The following is a 16,558-nucleotide window of genomic DNA, read 5'->3' as shown; positions in this document are numbered from 1 at the left end:
ATATTATTAAATAGAATTAAATAGAATTTAACTCAGTTAACCGATGTTAGAGCTATTCCAATACAGATTATGTGTCACTGATGGAGAGTTAGTTTCAGGTATAAATGGGATGGTGAGGGGGATTAGAGGAAGGACAGAGCAGGGTACAACATGGGTGGAGTTAGCCTAGGAATGAGATAGTGGGGATGATGGGGTGGGTGTTGGTCTATGGGCCTGTGATTGGGGTTAGAGGTATAGGAGGCAGGGGTTTCAGAAGCAGGTGTGGAGGCCCAGGTCCAGGGGGTGAACCATAGTAATGTTGGGCTGGGTGAAAGACTCTGAGTTGATTATATTTAGGAAATGCTGGGACATGTTAAACCTTATCAGAGGTCTAAGTGGAATGTTTGTTCCGGTGTGGCTGTGTTCTTCCTTTCCAGGCTCCAGGCCCTGGACTTGGGAGTGTGATGGGTATGAGGGTAGAGGGCATATAAGGCATGCCTTATGGATCCGATTCTTCCAAAGGTGTTTGATAATTTTAGAGGGGTAGAATACTGTCCAAAGGAAAACACACAGGGATTAGGAAGGACAAGTTCATTTGTTCATTCATTCACTCATTCATTTTCTCCCCAAATATTTACTGAGTCCCTCCTAGGCTCCAGGCACTGTTCTAGCCCCAGGGATACAGTGGTGAGCATGGTGCAACCCATGCCCTCACTCAGCTCATGTTGTAGTGGGGAGACCACTGTTAAATTAATTAATTTCAGGTTGTGACAGATTGTAAAGAAAAAGAAAGGAGGTGAAGATGTTAGGGAGTTGGGGGCAGCATTGGGGAGGGCCTCTCTGAGGAGGTGAATTCTGAGCAGAGACCTAAATGACTTGAGCAGTAAGGCTGGCAGAGCTCAGAAAAGAGTGTGGCCCAAGCTGTGCTTGGGGCCACACCCTAACTTCATTCCAGAACACTCTTAGGCCCATAGAGGTTTTTATGGCTATTGTGGGAGACGAGCTCACTTGCCCAGCCTCTATTTTGGGATTGGCACTGACTCACTGCTGAGTATTGGGCAACTGGCTCCCTACTTGAGACTATTTCTATTAGAAATGAGGATCTTAATAGCTACCTCTGTTTTACAAGAATCTCATGAGAATTGGTCAGTGTCTGTCTAGAAAGTATTTTTTATTATACAAAAATTTATTTATCTCGAGTGTAAGCCAAGGAGTAAACGATTAGCAACTAACTCGGCTTTGTTTCACAGAATGAAATTTGGTCTGGTTCTGTTGGTGCTCTTGTTCAGTTGACCCCTAATGGTAGCCTTGAACTCCTGCTGATTTTCTTGGTTTCAGCACACTGTTGAGCTCCAGACCAAAAGCCCAAGGTTCTCATCTCCATTCTGTTTCTGACAGCCCATATGGCCTTGGGCAATTCACTTAGGTTCTACCTCTATAATCTATCAGCTATAAAATGGGTATAATAATCAAAAAAGTACTATTCTTTGTCCTACAATGTGCTAAAATCATAAATGTAAGAGATTACTGTTATTAAAGTGGAAATCTAGGGATGGCCCACTTTACATAGATTATATACCTTTTATGAGGTCCCAACTTGGCCTAGGTATTTCCATGGATTGCCCAAGAGAGCAGCAGGGGGCCTGGGAGTTTGGTCTATGAGAAATATGTAGATCTATTCTAGGTTCACCTTGTCAGTATTGAGCATGATTGTGGCCCAGGAGAATGTATTTAAGTGACAGAAAATCAGTGACAAAATCTCAGAGAAGAGCAGAAAAATATTAGGACTTTGGGAGCCAAAGCAGGCAAAAAGAGCCCTAGAGAGAGGACTCTGTCTTTAGGGCACTTCCTTTCTCTCTCCCATGAACATTTATTGAGCTCCTACCATGTGACAGGCACCATGCTAATGTCTCTGGACAAGACTGTGTGTAGCCCTAGCCCTTACTCTGTTCTGGAGTGGCTATGGACAACAGTGCAGTGACTCTGACACCCACTTACCTGATAGGCACCAGGCTGAACGCTGGCTAGTCAAGAGTTGCAAGACAGAGTGTGATAGGTCTGCCTATTCTAAGTATCTCCCAACAGCCTGCCAAGATTCCTCTGACATGGTCTAAAATACCTTTCCCTAGTAAGTGCTGGGTATCATGCAAACCACTTTGTTTATATTATCTTACTTATTCTTCCCAACAAGTCATGGGGTAGGGACTATTATATCATTTTACATAGGGGGAAATGAGGTTTGCTCACTTGTACAAAATCATGTAATGAAGTAGCATCAGAGCCTAGTCTAGACCACAGCCCCCTTTGCCTTCCAATAGCCTGCACTACAGACTCTTCTTCCTGCCCTCTCCTGGGCTCCTGGAGCCCCTTTGCTCCAGTCACACACACACACAGAAAGCTGGAAGTGCCTGAGAATTTACCTACTTCTGGGATGGCCCATAACTAAGACTGTCAGCAGGTGCTAGAGAATCATAGATCAGCTTCTTTGCCTCTTATGGGGACAGCTCTGGAGTGTATTCACCAATGGTCCCATGTAGGATCAAGCAGAAGTTTCTGTATGACTTTTGTCTTGCTTAACCTCCTGCCTTCCCCTGTTCTGTTCTTCCTATATCCCTAACACATCACTGGCTGATAAGGGTCACTTTCTGGGCAGTCAAGAGTCCCACTTGGATAGGGGCTGAGCTGAAGCAGGATGTTACTCAATGACTGATTCCAACAGAAAATTCAGAAGCTGTGTCTAGCAGTGACAGGCCTGATCAAGAGTTCAGATGATCCCAGAGATTCCAATAACCGTGTCACATGGGAAAGACATAGGCTTCAAAAGAGCCCCTCAAAGTGCAAGACATTGAATTATATAACTTATATAATTTTTATATATAGTATATATATAATAATTTATATACCTATCTTGTTTAATATTAAAACATCTCTCTATTGGGCTTTTGCAGTTCTTATTGGAATATTTGAGATCATATAGATTTAACAAAATTCATATTTTACTAATCTTAAAATCACTTTGCAGGTGAAATAGCATTTCTAAATTTCACCTTGGTGGGACTCTGTCGATACGTTTGCCTCAGTTAGGTGAAGCCTCATTTGACCCCATCATCACTGCCCACCCTCTCCTGCCAAAAGTCCCATTTTCCATATTGATGTACATAACATTCATCTGGGTGACATTCACTTTACCCCTGAGATGATGGCCGATCTTTGTGATGCTCTAGAGCTTTGCCATCTAATAGAATAGCCACTAGGTGCATACAGCTGTTGAGAAGTTGAATTATGACTGGTCTGAATCAAGGTGTGTGTGGTTTTTTCTTTTTAATTTTTAAAAAAGATTTGTTTATTTATTTTAGAGAGAAAGGGTGGGGAAGGGCCGAGGGAGAGAGAAGCTTTAGCAGACTCTACCTTGAGTGTGGAGCCCAATTTGGGGTTCAGCAAGGTGTGTTTTAAGTACAAAATATACATGAGGGATTTTGAAGTCTCAGTGTGGAAAAATGAATGTAAATTATCTCATTAATAATTATAAAATATTTGTTACGTGTTGAAATAACATTTGAAGTATATTGGGTTAAATGAAATTAATTTTATCTCCTTTTACTTTTAAAAACATCATTACTAGAAAATCTGAAATTACACATATGGCTTGCATTTTATTTCTATTGGGCGGTGCTCCTCTAGGGACTCAGAAAAAAGGGAGGCTTAGGAAGTGAAGTTGTTCAAATCCTGTAGAGGCTGAGCTGGGAAGAAATTGTGTGCTTGCTGTGATGGCAGGGTTCTCTATGGGATCAGGAGGCAGCAAGATGGGTCCTGTGTGATACCACCTCACAAAGCATATCGTTCTGCGGATGGCGCTGTGCATCTCTGGTCAAGAGAATTATGGCTGACAAGTGCCTTGTAAATCAGCCATCTGCCCAAAGGACATCACTGCCTCTCTGCTTCCAAGTTGTGATGTAGTAACTCTGCAGAATTCACATTTTTACTTTCTTTCTTGCTGTCATATTCCCTAGGAGAAAGAGGCCAGTTGAGGGAAGAGAAGACGAGGAGGGAGAGAGGGGTGGGAGGATTACTGTTGATTACAATAAGGAGCTGGGAAGGACACAAGGAGACCCTAGGGAGAAGATCTCATTGGTTAAAACAGAAGGTTCAAAAAGTCAGCTAGTCAAGTGATTTCTCTCTCTCTCTCTCTCTTCTTTCTCTCTTTTTCTCAATCTTTTTCTTTCTGGGGACTTTTGCTGTTTATGATTTTCCTGGGACACCAGAAGCAATTACTTTGGTTTTGCAGATTAGGAAATGGGGTAAAAAAAATTGATGAGGGATTCCCAGAGACAAATAGGAGGTGTGGAGAAGGGAGGAGTAGCAGGATTTAGGAGTAAATCCCTCTGTGTTGGCAAAGAAGTCCCAGTTTGGGGAAGTGCATTCTGTGACCCTGGGGCCTTCCCATTTCAGTGGCTTGGCGAGGAGATAACGGCTTTCTAAGGGTCTTGTTCACGTATCTGAAGTTCAGGAGGTCCAGTTGCCTAGCAGGGTGGCGACTGCCTCAATTAGTACCATTTCTGGGATGAGGCTTTGGCATTGTCACAAGCCTCCAAGCTCTGTATGGGTGCAATTAATGCATTACTCTAAAGGCACCTGTCACCAACAAACTAAAGTGAGAACACACCTGTTAAAAATGTTCTTTTTGAGTCCTGCTTCTGCTCCCTTCAATGGCTCCCCATTGCGTACTGAATAAAAACCGAACTCCTCAGCCTGCCTCCAGTACCTTCCACAATCAGGACCTAGGTTATCTGGCTGCACTGATCTCTCCCCACCCTCTCTCATAGCCCCTGGGCTCCGGCCAAACCACCAGCTCCCTAGAGCCTCTGCATGTCCCACACTCTTGCATCTACTTCTCGTGTTTATTACCTGAAAGTCCTAACCACAGCTGCCACATAGCAACATTTTTTCCATGAGCAGCCATCTCTGGCCAGTACAGCACTTACTAAGTCTTTTTTGACCCTTGTAGACTATAATTTGTGCATATGTGTCCTGCTAGATTCTAGAGTACTAGGGGTTAGGGGAGAGACTGTTTATATTAGCCAGCCTGGGCTGTCATAAAAAAAAAAATATATATATACCACAGACTGGGTGGCTTCAACAACACAAATTTATTTTCTCACACTTTTAGAGACTGAAAGTCCAAGATCAGTACAGTATGGTTGGCTTCTGGTGAAGACTCTCCTGGCTTACAGCCACTGTGCTCACATGGCAGAGAGAGAGGGAGAGTTTGGTGTCTCTCCCTCTTCTTTTAAGGACACAAATCCTATTGGATTAGGACCCCCCACACCCTTACAACTTCATTTCACCTTAATTATCTGCTAAAAATGCTATGTACAGGGGCCACCTGGGTGACTCAGTGGGTTAAGCCCCTGCCTTCGGCTCAGGTCATGATCTCAGGGTCCTGGGATGGAGCCCTGCATTGGGCTCTCTGCTCAGCAGGGGAGCCTGCTTCCTCCTCTTTCTCTGCCTGCCTCTCTGCCTACTTGTGATCTCTGTCAAATAAATAAATTTAAAAAAATCTTTAAAAAAAAGTGCTATCTACATTGGTGGGTTAGGGCTTCAATATATGAATTTTAGGGGGACACAAGTCCAGAGACTGCCTGATATTTAAATCCCTTCGTGCATTTGAGGCCCCACTGGCCAGGCCTGGCTGTAGGGCCAGCCTTCGGGCCAGAGGAAACCTGGAATGAGGACTGAGAATGAAGTCAGAAACCTTGTTTTGGGATACTAGTCATTGAGAAAGTACAGATAAGGCCTGGGCAGGAGAGGGGACCCACAAGGCTCCCAAAACAATCTCTAGCATTCTGAGCCATTGAAGTAGTTTTTTGGGCCAGTAAAGTAGTTCTAGATCCCACCAATTTGGCCAGTAGGGCTCTTATTGTCCCTTCAGATCTGGGACTGCTGTAGGGACCACAGTTGGGCACAGCAGTTAAGTTTAGTTAAGTACCAGTTGAATGTCTGGTGTGTGCTGGGTGTTGGAGGAACAGAAAGCAATCATTCCAGGTCTTGATCTTAGGAACCTCGCTGTTCCATGGGGGTAGATGGGCGTGAGGGGGGTCTGTTTAAACCTAGAACTAAGAATCACAGTAGGACTCACATTCATACATCTCTCTTTCAGGGCCATGTTCTGCAATGATTTAAAGGAAAAGTACGAGAAGAGGATCATTATCAAAGGGGTCGATGCTGAGACCATGCACACTCTTCTGGACTACACATATACCAGCAAGGCTTTGATCACCAAGCAGAATGTGCAGCGGGTCCTGGAAGCTGCTAACCTCTTCCAGGTGTGTGGACAGTCTCAGTGTTCTCCTCCGGAGCAGGGGAAAGCAGCGACTCCCCAGAGATCTGCCCGGACTGGTTTCCAAGCTCGTACCTGGCACACATACATACACCACACCCACACACACACTTAGCTGGGCCTCTGCTTACTTGGAAGTCCGAAGAGGCTCCTTGGAAATTTCCTGAGAGGTAGTGAGATGCAGCATTCACTTCTTAATACCATCAAGCCAGGACAGCCTGGTGCCTGGAATCGCTACTTGGTTCCTGACTGCAATGACTACAATTTGCAGAAGCCTAATTGGAGCCAGGGGTTCTGGTCATCACTTCAAAATGTCACTTCTCTCTCTCTCTTTTAAGATTTTAAAAAATTTATTTGAGAGAGACAGAGAGCAGGGGGAGAATCTCCAGCAGACTGCGTTGGTCCCGGGGCCCGATGCAGGGGTCGATCCTCACAACCCTGAGAGCACAGCCCCAGCTGAAACCAAGAGCCAGATGCTCAACTGACGAGCCACTCCAGCACCCCTCATATATGTAACTTCTAATCCTTAGCACAACAGGGGGAGATGGTTAATTCTCCCTACTTTGCAGGTGGGAAAAGTAATAATGTACAGAGAGGGGGTTATTTGAACCCTGGGCTTTCCGAGTCCAGGCGCAGCATTTTTGCAGTATACCATGCAATCTGTCTGGGAGCAGTGTCTAGATTTGAGGGAATGCAGGACCTTGCCTGGTCAGCACTTTGTGGTGGGTGTGGAAGAAGAGCACTTTTCATGAGGGGTATTACAGAAAATAAAAGAGAGAACCCTTGGGATTAAGTTTTATGGTTTCCATTTGACTATGTTGGTTTCAATCCAATTACAATTATATTTAGCTTCATGGGATAATTAGACACATAGATTCTATCGGTTGCATCCATAGTTATCACAGGGGCCCCACCCCCATTACTGTTTTTGCCTAGGTCTAAAAGTACACCTTGGACTTGGTTTTGCCAGGTTAAGCGGATTGTCTCTGAAGATGCTGAGATTTACGACAGAGTCCAGGGACAAGCCTGGTCATTCGCAGGGACGGGGACAAACATCAGATCTTATGCGTGGTTTGGGACTTTGGGAGGTGGTATCCTCTTGGATCCTCTGTAGGTCAGCATTTAAAGGAAAACAAAACAAAGTCTGGGAAGGTGGGGAATGAAAGGTCATGAGTCAAGACCATGGACAGTGGGATTATCTTTGTTGAAGCTGGAGTCTAGGCAGGATCTGTGGAGTCCAGCAAGGAAGGGAGAGTAGAAAGAGGGAGGAAACTCTATGAAACAGCACTGATGAGTTCCGAATAATTGTTTGCCAGTTTTATTGTCTCAGTTTCCTCAAGGCATTTTAAAGATAATAGAGCGAGTTACATCTGACAGGGCTGGTCACGCCTTCTGGTGATATGTCCAAGTCGGTTACCCACCCCTGCCCCCAAAGCCTTCCCCCTTTCTTCATCCTGACTTGCTTACCCCATCAGCTGTTTACCCCTTTCAGCTTCACCCCTTACCCTTTCAACTGGCAGGAAAATACTCTCCTTTCTGTGGAGGGAGGATCTTAGCAACCTCATGCTCAGCAGCCCTATTTCATCCCACCTCCCACCCCCACCCCCACTGCTCCAACAATCTGACCGCAGGAAAAACCTTCCCTAATAGGACCTCTATCTAGTTCAGCTTTTGCCTGGGAACTACAGTGTATTTTACCAGGGTGTGTGGGTGTGGGTGTATTTGCAAATCTTTACTTAGCTTCTTTATTTTCAGTATGATGTCTTCCTGTGTCTTCCTCAATTTCTGGAGTTCAGAACCTCTCTGGTCTGGTTTCTCCAGAGGATATATGTTTTCCAGCGGGAGTGGAGTTGTTCGATCATTAAGAGGTAGAAGGAGTCTCAGGAAGCTTAAATTCTTCTTAAAACCACCCCTGGTATTAGCTCCACCTGCCCTGGCCTTGCTCTTTCTCTGGGATTTTAATATTCCTGCTTTTGAGGGTTCCGAGGGACAAACTCCTTTGTAGGCACTTGGTCTGACCTCTTTCTCTCAGCAAAGCCATTTGCCAGTCTTCATAGTCTGTGGTTTGGGGTTACTGATAACTCCCAATTTCATGGAGGAGGGAGTTTGTCTTTCTGTTTCTTGTTCTCCTTTCAGTTTTGGGTGATTTTAATAAAAACTCTTCAGATAGTAAAGAGTTTTGTAATGTTACAAATATTTTCCATTGGTTATTTGACTCATAATTGTTGGTTATGACTTTTTTATGTACAAAATTTAAAATTCGTGTTTTGTCATATCTATTGTTCATTTCCTTGATGTTTTTTTGCCTTTGTTACATGTTTTTAGAAAGAACTTCCCCCCTGTTTAATTATATCTTATTCACTTTAATTTCTGTTAGTCTTGTTATGTCCACACCTTTGATACTTAAATCTTTAATGTATCTGGAAATTAATTTTAGCATAAAGTTTCTCCATGTCCTCATCCTCTTGCTCCTCCACCTCCTCCTCATTTTCTCTCAAGTGGGAGCAACTTCAGTAGAGATTTTGGTTTTAATCAGAGGTGGAAGGAAGAGGAAATAGAGACAGGTTAGAGAGAAAGCATGCTCTGTTTATTATTGATTCCCCTATTCTGGTAATCCCTCATCTCAGAATTTTCCAAATCTCATTCACTTTCTAGGCAAAAAATAACTAAGTTTCTCTTTGAGGCTGTTTTACTTATTTTCCTATGAGTGTTAATTCTTATAAAAACAAGAGAAGAGTGCTCTGGGCATCTGGGTGTCTATTTAACCCACTTTCTAATTTCTGTTGCTTTTGGATGACTTGCTTTGAAGTCTCAGGCGAAGAAAACTGGGAATATCTTCATGCTTGAAAGCACCATAAGGGACAGAAGTTTATAGGTTGTTGAAATCACTTTGTGATTTTAAAAAAGTATGTATTCATTTGAATGGATAAAATATACCCTTGTTCCAAATTCAGAAAAACAGAAGGGGAAACAGTGGAACATTTTGCCATGTTCACTTTTAACCATGTCTTGCTATCCTTCATATCCTATGCACAGTGTGTGTGTGCATATATTAGTCCCACTCATTGTCTCCAGTTTTTTAAACATGAATGTTAGCACACTATACACCCCATCTTGCATTTTGCTTTTTTGGGCTTCGTGATATATTTTGGAGATTGTTACAGATCAGTATGCATAGAGAGTTTTCCTTCCTTTTTTTTTTTTTTTAAAGTTTTTATTTATTTATTTATTTATTTGACAGAGAGAGAGAGAGAGAGAGAAATCACAAGTAGGCAGAGAGGCAGGCAGAGAGAGAGGGGGAAGCAGGCTCCCCGCTGAGCAGAGAGCCTGATTCGGGGCTCGATCCCAGGACACTGGGATCATGACCTGAGCCGAAGGTAGAGGCTTAACCCACGGAGCCACCCAGCACCCCCCACGTGCTCCTTAATAGAGCCTTTCTGGTGGCTGCAAAAAAATTTTGGGGTCTCCTGAAAAATGAAACATGTCGAGTTATCTTAATGGTCTCTTATAAGGCAGAGTGGTAGAGTGTAAAGAACATGGGTGCTGGAGTCAGGCAGAACCTGGGTTTAAATTCCAGTTCAGTCATTTATTTGCTGTGTGGATGTGGTCAGGTTACTTAGATCATCTGAGCCTCAGTTTTCTTATTTGTAAAATTAGGATGATAACAATACTTTTACCTACCTTTTAGGGAGAGTTATTTAATGAGATGCTATTTATAAAATGCCTGACGCATTATAGATACTGGATAGAATTTTCTTCCCATTATTTGTACATTAATTTTAACTTTACTTAACTTTAATTTTAACTTAACTTTTCAAGTTAGTGCCTTGAATAAACTGGGCTGATATTGAGCTGTGAGAACATTTTCCTATGCCATCCCTAAATCTTTGCTTTTTCCCATATTAGGATTATAAGAGACCATGGTTTAAAGTTTTTTTTTATCATATTCATATGATACTTGGTTAGTAGAATGAATTGGTCTGGTGCCATATTTAATTAACACAGAATTATAGGTGGAGAAAAGAGTGACAGAATGGGCATTTTATTCTTGTTATTTTAGAACATCCACAGAGGCCAATACCACATTTGTGGGACTGAAATTGATGGGAATCAGAGTATCTTATGGTAAAGGTTTTTAGTTGTCTGGTGGTAAAGGTTTTTAGTTGTCACACCATTGCTGATGCTCAGCTGCTCTCTCACTTTCTCCTTCTCTTTTCTGCTCTCTTGCTATTATCCATTGATTGCTTCTATGCAGAATTTCCCAGTCTAGAAAGAGATCTTTCAGTTGACCCAGCCAGTCACCACTATTGCTGTATGAAAAGGGCTTTCTGTGTGAGGCAATTTCATGAGTTGCTGGCCTCATGAAGACAGCTAACCCTGGGGTCAGTTACCATTACCATTGTCAGTTGTCATTGGTCCAAGCTGCTGTGCCTAGGGTGGGATAGTTTCTTTTAGGAGGAAGGTTAGTGTGGGGAAGATACTGAATGAATTGCCCATAAAAGGAATTTGCAGTAATCTAACCATAATTTATTGGTGAATATGGGAGAAATACATTTTCTCCAAGTAGTTTCTAGAAAGGTAAGAGTAAGAGAAGCACCTATGAGGAAAGGCCTGGGTGACCCTTTGCATGGCAGGCAGGGTTTTTGAGATGAATGTCATCTATTGGGGGCCCCAAGAACTTGCCTTAGCTGGAACTACAGGCTCTTGAGTTCTATATGAGCAAGGCAGTTAGAAGCTATAGAGACTGTAGACTGGGACAATGGCTCTAAGAACTTGGTAAGGGTCTTCGGTTTTAGAGAACTGCTGTGTTCATTTGGAGAACTTTGTCATATTTGTTACTTTCATTTTTATTATTAAAAACTCATGAAAGAATAAGGGCTTATGAGTTTATCAGCAGGCAGCAAAAGTTGTGAGGCCATGAAGACCAGCTCACCCCTCATTTAGTTTTGGGACATAGGATGCCTAAGATAACAGAGCAGCTGGTTAGAAGAAGGAGCTTAGAAGCCAAAAAGAGATCATGTTGTGTCCTGAGGCCTGACATGAGGAAGGAAAGGGGACTGCCAGAGTGGGAACCTCTTCATCTGGCCTGAGCCTGAGGAGAGACAAGCCACAACACGCTTTGGGCTGACATCTGTACAGATGAGGTAGCCATGTGGTCAGAGGCTGACCCTGGTGGCCTGGGTTGGGTTCTTGGCTTACTCAGTATGTGGATCATAGTCCATAAATATTTGTTGAATCAATGAAGGCATTCATTGTTCTTGCTCATTATTAGCTGAATATGTGGACTGCCTCAGAATTTGCTCAAGACCCCATCAAAAATTGTCTGACTTGCTTTAAGAGGACCCTAAGAAGCCCATTCCCAACTTTAAGTAGAGGAAGAAGTATTCAAGGATTAATACTAATAACTGCCTTATTTTTAAGTACCTGCTAAGAGCCAGGCACCTAGCAAAAGCAGGTCTCATTATTGCAAGTTACGGATGAACCTCTGTTGTCATTGACAGGGACCCACAGGTTGTATGGACCCAACATCAGAGTAGTCAGTTGATCCAAGCAAGGAAACCAGCCCAACAATTTCTTTGTTGCTATCTAGATAAAATCCATCTGTTGACTGATGCCCCACACACCCTCTTTGTCAACCAGTGTTACTTTGTGGCCACTGTAAGTGTTAAGACATTAGGGTTAGTTTCCTGGTCCACAGGCAGTGATAGTTGTGCTTTTCAGAGCATTTACTATATGGCAGCTCTTGCCTGTACTGTTTCATTTAAAATGAGGTCAGTATTTTTACCCCCAATTTAAAGATGGGAGAAATAAAATTCAGTGATATAAAGTTAAATGTTCATGGTTTCATGGCTAATGTGAGAGGAACCTGAATTTCACTCCTGTCTGCTTATGCTAGCCTGTGTGTTCTCCACTGCACACACTGCATCCATCCCTAGATGTGAGGCCCAAAACAAGTCATGATCCTAAAGGCAGCTGGGGCATCAGCAGCCTCAGAGGGGGCTGCCCAGTGGAAAATTCTGGGAACCAGTGGGGCCCTGTAACTGTGTCGGGGGTGAGATTGGCACAGCTGCCACCCCTCATGCCTATCTCCCTCTGGGGTAACTAGGACACTTGGGACTGCCAGGTGTCCCCATCTCAACAGTGAGCCTGTATTGTCCACGCTGTGTCTCTTTAGTCTTTACAGCACTGTGTTTAATCTCAGTGGTGACTTAGATTTTTAGGTATAACTTACATTTAGTAAAATGTACACATCTTAAGTATATGGTTTTTTAATTTTTTACATGTGTTTGCAACCATGTAACCACCACCCAGATCAAGCTCCAGAACATCCTTGGCATCCCAGAACACTTTCTTTAGAATCTGGGTTGCTTATATAGTTATAGGGGATGTTTACATAATGCCAGGACATAGTAGAAAGAGGCATCTGGCCCAGACTTACCGTGGTTATTTGCATCATTGGTCCGTGCAGGCAACCTGCTGGAGCATCTGTGTTCTCATCAGTCTCTCTCTGATCATTGACACCCTCACCCTCTGCCATCAGCTGAAAATCCTCAGGCCCACCAGGTTCTGGCCCTCAGTCTTTGTGGGCCACTTTGCATTCTTTGTCCCATTTAGAAGGCCTCCTCAGGTCTGCCAGTCCTCTCTTCAACTTCTGTGTCCCTCTCAAAGACACACAAGAAACTTCCATTTGCTCTCTGTGCCAATCTGGAACTATAGGGAACTTGGAGCAACTCCCATAGACCCCCTTTGTCTAGAAACAATGCATTCCAGCTTCTCTTCTGTGGCTGCTCTAGTGGGTTTCTGCTTTTCTGATTTCATTTCGGCAGTCAAGGCACACATTCTTTTGCTCTCACATCCACAACCTCTAAGGAGCTTTTTGCATCTCCCTTACTCTAGAGTTTGATCTGGGTTGGGAGATCATCTCAGAGACCCACTTGTTTCTCACACTTTTACTAGGCTCTTTCTCCTCTTTCTTCCTGTCCTGGGAATCGTTGTTGGAAAGATGGCTCCTCCATTGTCATCCATTCTCCTGTATCTACTGCTTTGATATAAACTTTACGCCTAGACTCTTTGGCATTCTGGCTTTTCCAATTCAAAGGGCCCAGTTATTACCACTAATTGAAGTTTTGAAACTATTTTTCTACTATAGTACTGAAAGTGTATTTAGAAACTCAAAAACCAAAATTGTATTCTTTTGTCTATCCTGTTACCCCTTCCCTGGATGTGAAAGCCTGAAATGCCCTAATTGTTGCCTGTAGGTTGTTAAAATTTAGGAAGTGAGATATCGGTTTTAGTTGTAATGAAAACCCATGTTGCTACCAGATTCTGACTTTTACTTCTATTTAATTACCTCAAATTACTAACCATTCTCTATGTGCAAGGTACTTACAGGAAACTATCAGAGGGAAATAAAGATAAAAGCTATAAATATAGATCACATTTATTTAATCATTTATCATATTCTTCCCCTACATGATCCCATCTGATGTTGACATTTCTGTGAGTGGACTGGCCAGGAGTACCCTCACAGTGAGACTGCAATATGGGCTTTATTATTCTCAACACTTTCCAGAAGAGGAAACTGTGGCTCACAGAGAGTTCAGCTCATCAAAGAGCAGGTCATCAAAGATTGAAGCTATGATCTGGGGCCTAAATCCAGAACTTCTGACTCCCATTCCTGCTACCTACCACTACACCTAAAGCCTCAAAAGCAAGGATTTCCACTGCGCTTTCAAACCACAGAGCAATCCAGTCAGACCTTGGGGCAGAGTGCCTGAGTAGAAAAAAGTTCTGGGTCTGAAGGAATGGGTAGAATGGGTAAGATTTTGAAACATTGCAGCTGGGTTGGAGGAAATGTATTCTAGGCAGAGAGAACTTTAGGCTGAGACTTAAGTTTCCACCTTCTCTACCTTCTCTATTATAGCTATCTGCTTCTCTATTACAGCTATCTGCTCATGGACCTGCTTCTCAGGATTTGGCTTTGCTTAGATGCCCTACTAGTTCTGCGCTCACCCTCTAGCCCCCAACATAACCCATATCCTGAGGATCAAATATGTCCCACACACAGTTATTCCATTTAGTCCCTCCCTGGCCTTCATTCTGTTCCTGGACTGAGTCACGATTCTCCAGCTGTGGCTCTGGCCCATTGAATGTTGTTGTATGGCCCATTGTAGTACTCCTGCCCCCATGTGTGCTACTGGCCTGTTGGGGGCCCCACTGGTTCCTCTGAAACTTTAGGAGCTGTCTGTTGGCAGAATCTTGACCAAACTTCCCACACCCCTTCCTTTCCCTCTGATTCCACTTCTGAGGTCAGTCTACCTCTATAGTTGTGTCAGTCCCGCAGCACTGCCCCACCTTAGTGAGCACATTTTGCAAGTCTTATTCCCTTTCCTGCCCACCCCATATAGCTTCCAGGGACCAGAAGACCCCTCAGCAAAGTCTAGAGCAAGGATTGAAAGTTTGGAGGGAGCAGAGGACATCCTGGGGGTAGGGGACACATATTTCCATTGGTCTAAAATAGATGTATACCTGAGAAAGAGGGAAAGGGGAAAGGATGGGAGATTAGGATCAGTGGTAATTTACAGTTTTTAAGTATGAAGACTCCTCTTTTGGGGGGGCAGGAGGAGCAGAGAGAGAATCTTAAGTAAGCTCCATACCCAGTGTGAAGCCTGATGTGGGGGGCTTGATCTCATAGCCCTGAGATCATGACCTGAGCCAAAATCCAGTCAGACACTTAACCGACTGAGCCAGCCAGGTACCCCTGAAGACCTCTCTTTGACATCAGTACACACCCCATAGAAGAACAACTATTGTCTGAGAAGAAAAATGGTGACAGAAGATTTATTGTGAATTCACAAACAATTCACTGAAAAATCACAACAATTTCAAGTGATTTTTTTTTTTTTTAAGATTTTGTTTATTTATTTGACAGAGATCACAAGTAGGCAGAGAAGGCAGGCAGAGAGAGAGGAGGAAGCAGGCTCCCTCCTCTGAGCAGAGGAGCCCCATGCAGGGCTCGATTCCAGGACTCTGAGATCAGGGCCTGAGCCGAAGGCAGAGGCTTTAACCCACTGAACCACCCAGGGGCCCCTGATTTTGGTTTATTAATCTCATCAACACATTATGTACTCTTCACAAACACTGATTTCTTGAAGGACTTGAAGGTAAGAATACCAATGTCTATATATACCCTTTGCAATAACTGTAAGGTCATCTGGGGACTGTGGTCAATGAAATTGCTTATTTGGGCCAAAATAGGGTTCAGTTTTTCTGCACTTGATTTGAAGGCACCTCTGGGAGGTGTGGAATTATACTGGTTAAATCTGTTAAGACCCCATATTCTGGAGAGCATGAAGGGAAGCAGAGGAGGGCCATTGGAGTTGGGGAGCAGGGGGTAAAATCTCACTGAGGCAGAGACTTCTCATGGGAACAGCAGCCATGTCTCAAGTGGTTTCTTTGATTGTATTTTTAGTCTCCCTCTTCGAGAGTCAGGTGCCTGACTGTAACCTTTTGCTCACATGTCCCCTCAAACAGGAAGTTGGCTGTCTGTTGCCATTATCTGTCATAGCTCAGCTTTAATAAACAAGTTCATGTGTCATAGGGACAGGCTGAGAAAGAAAATTTATGCTAACATCCTAAGTAATCTTGACTAAAGAAAACAATTTATATGTTATTTATATTATATTTACAATATATATATAATTAATATATATTTACAATATATATTGTAAATATAATATAAATAACATATAATTGTTTTCAATTTATATGTAAACAATATATATGTAAAACAATTTCAAATTGAAAACAATTTCAATTTATATGTAAAACAATATATATTGTTTTACTATATATTGTAAATATAATATAAATAACATATAAATTGTTATTTATATGCTATTTATATTTACAATATATTATATTATTATTACAATATATTATATATGTATATTATATTATATTTATAATATATATTGTAAATATATATTGTAAATATATATTGTAAATACAATATATATTGTAAATATATATTGTAAATACAATATATATTATAAATATAATATAAATAACATATAAATTGTTTTTTAGATTTTATTTATTTATTTGACAATTATTATTTACAATATATTATTTATTTATTTATATTTACTTACAATATATTTGCAATATTATTTATTTATTTATTTATTTACAATATATATTGTAAATATAATATAAATAACATAAAATTGTTTTATATTT

General features: G+C 42.2%; 1 protein-coding gene across 4 annotated transcripts in view; it reads left to right on the top strand.

Annotated features, from left to right (window-relative positions):
• KLHL6 (kelch like family member 6) overlaps positions 1-16,558 on the top strand; it is a 79,464-nt gene that overhangs the window by 24,102 nt on the left and 38,804 nt on the right. For all 4 annotated transcript variants that reach the window (XM_082692616.1, XM_082692615.1, XM_082692614.1 and 1 more), the window contains one exon: positions 6,137-6,302. In XM_082692616.1, coding sequence (XP_082548742.1) covers positions 6,137-6,302 — 166 coding nt within the window. The remainder of the gene's footprint in view (positions 1-6,136; positions 6,303-16,558) is intronic.

This window comes from Mustela nivalis, assembly GCF_964662115.1.
Source record: "Mustela nivalis genome assembly, chromosome: 1".
NCBI lineage: Eukaryota > Metazoa > Chordata > Mammalia > Carnivora > Mustelidae > Mustela > Mustela nivalis.
This window is presented reverse-complemented; position numbering and strand designations above follow the sequence as displayed.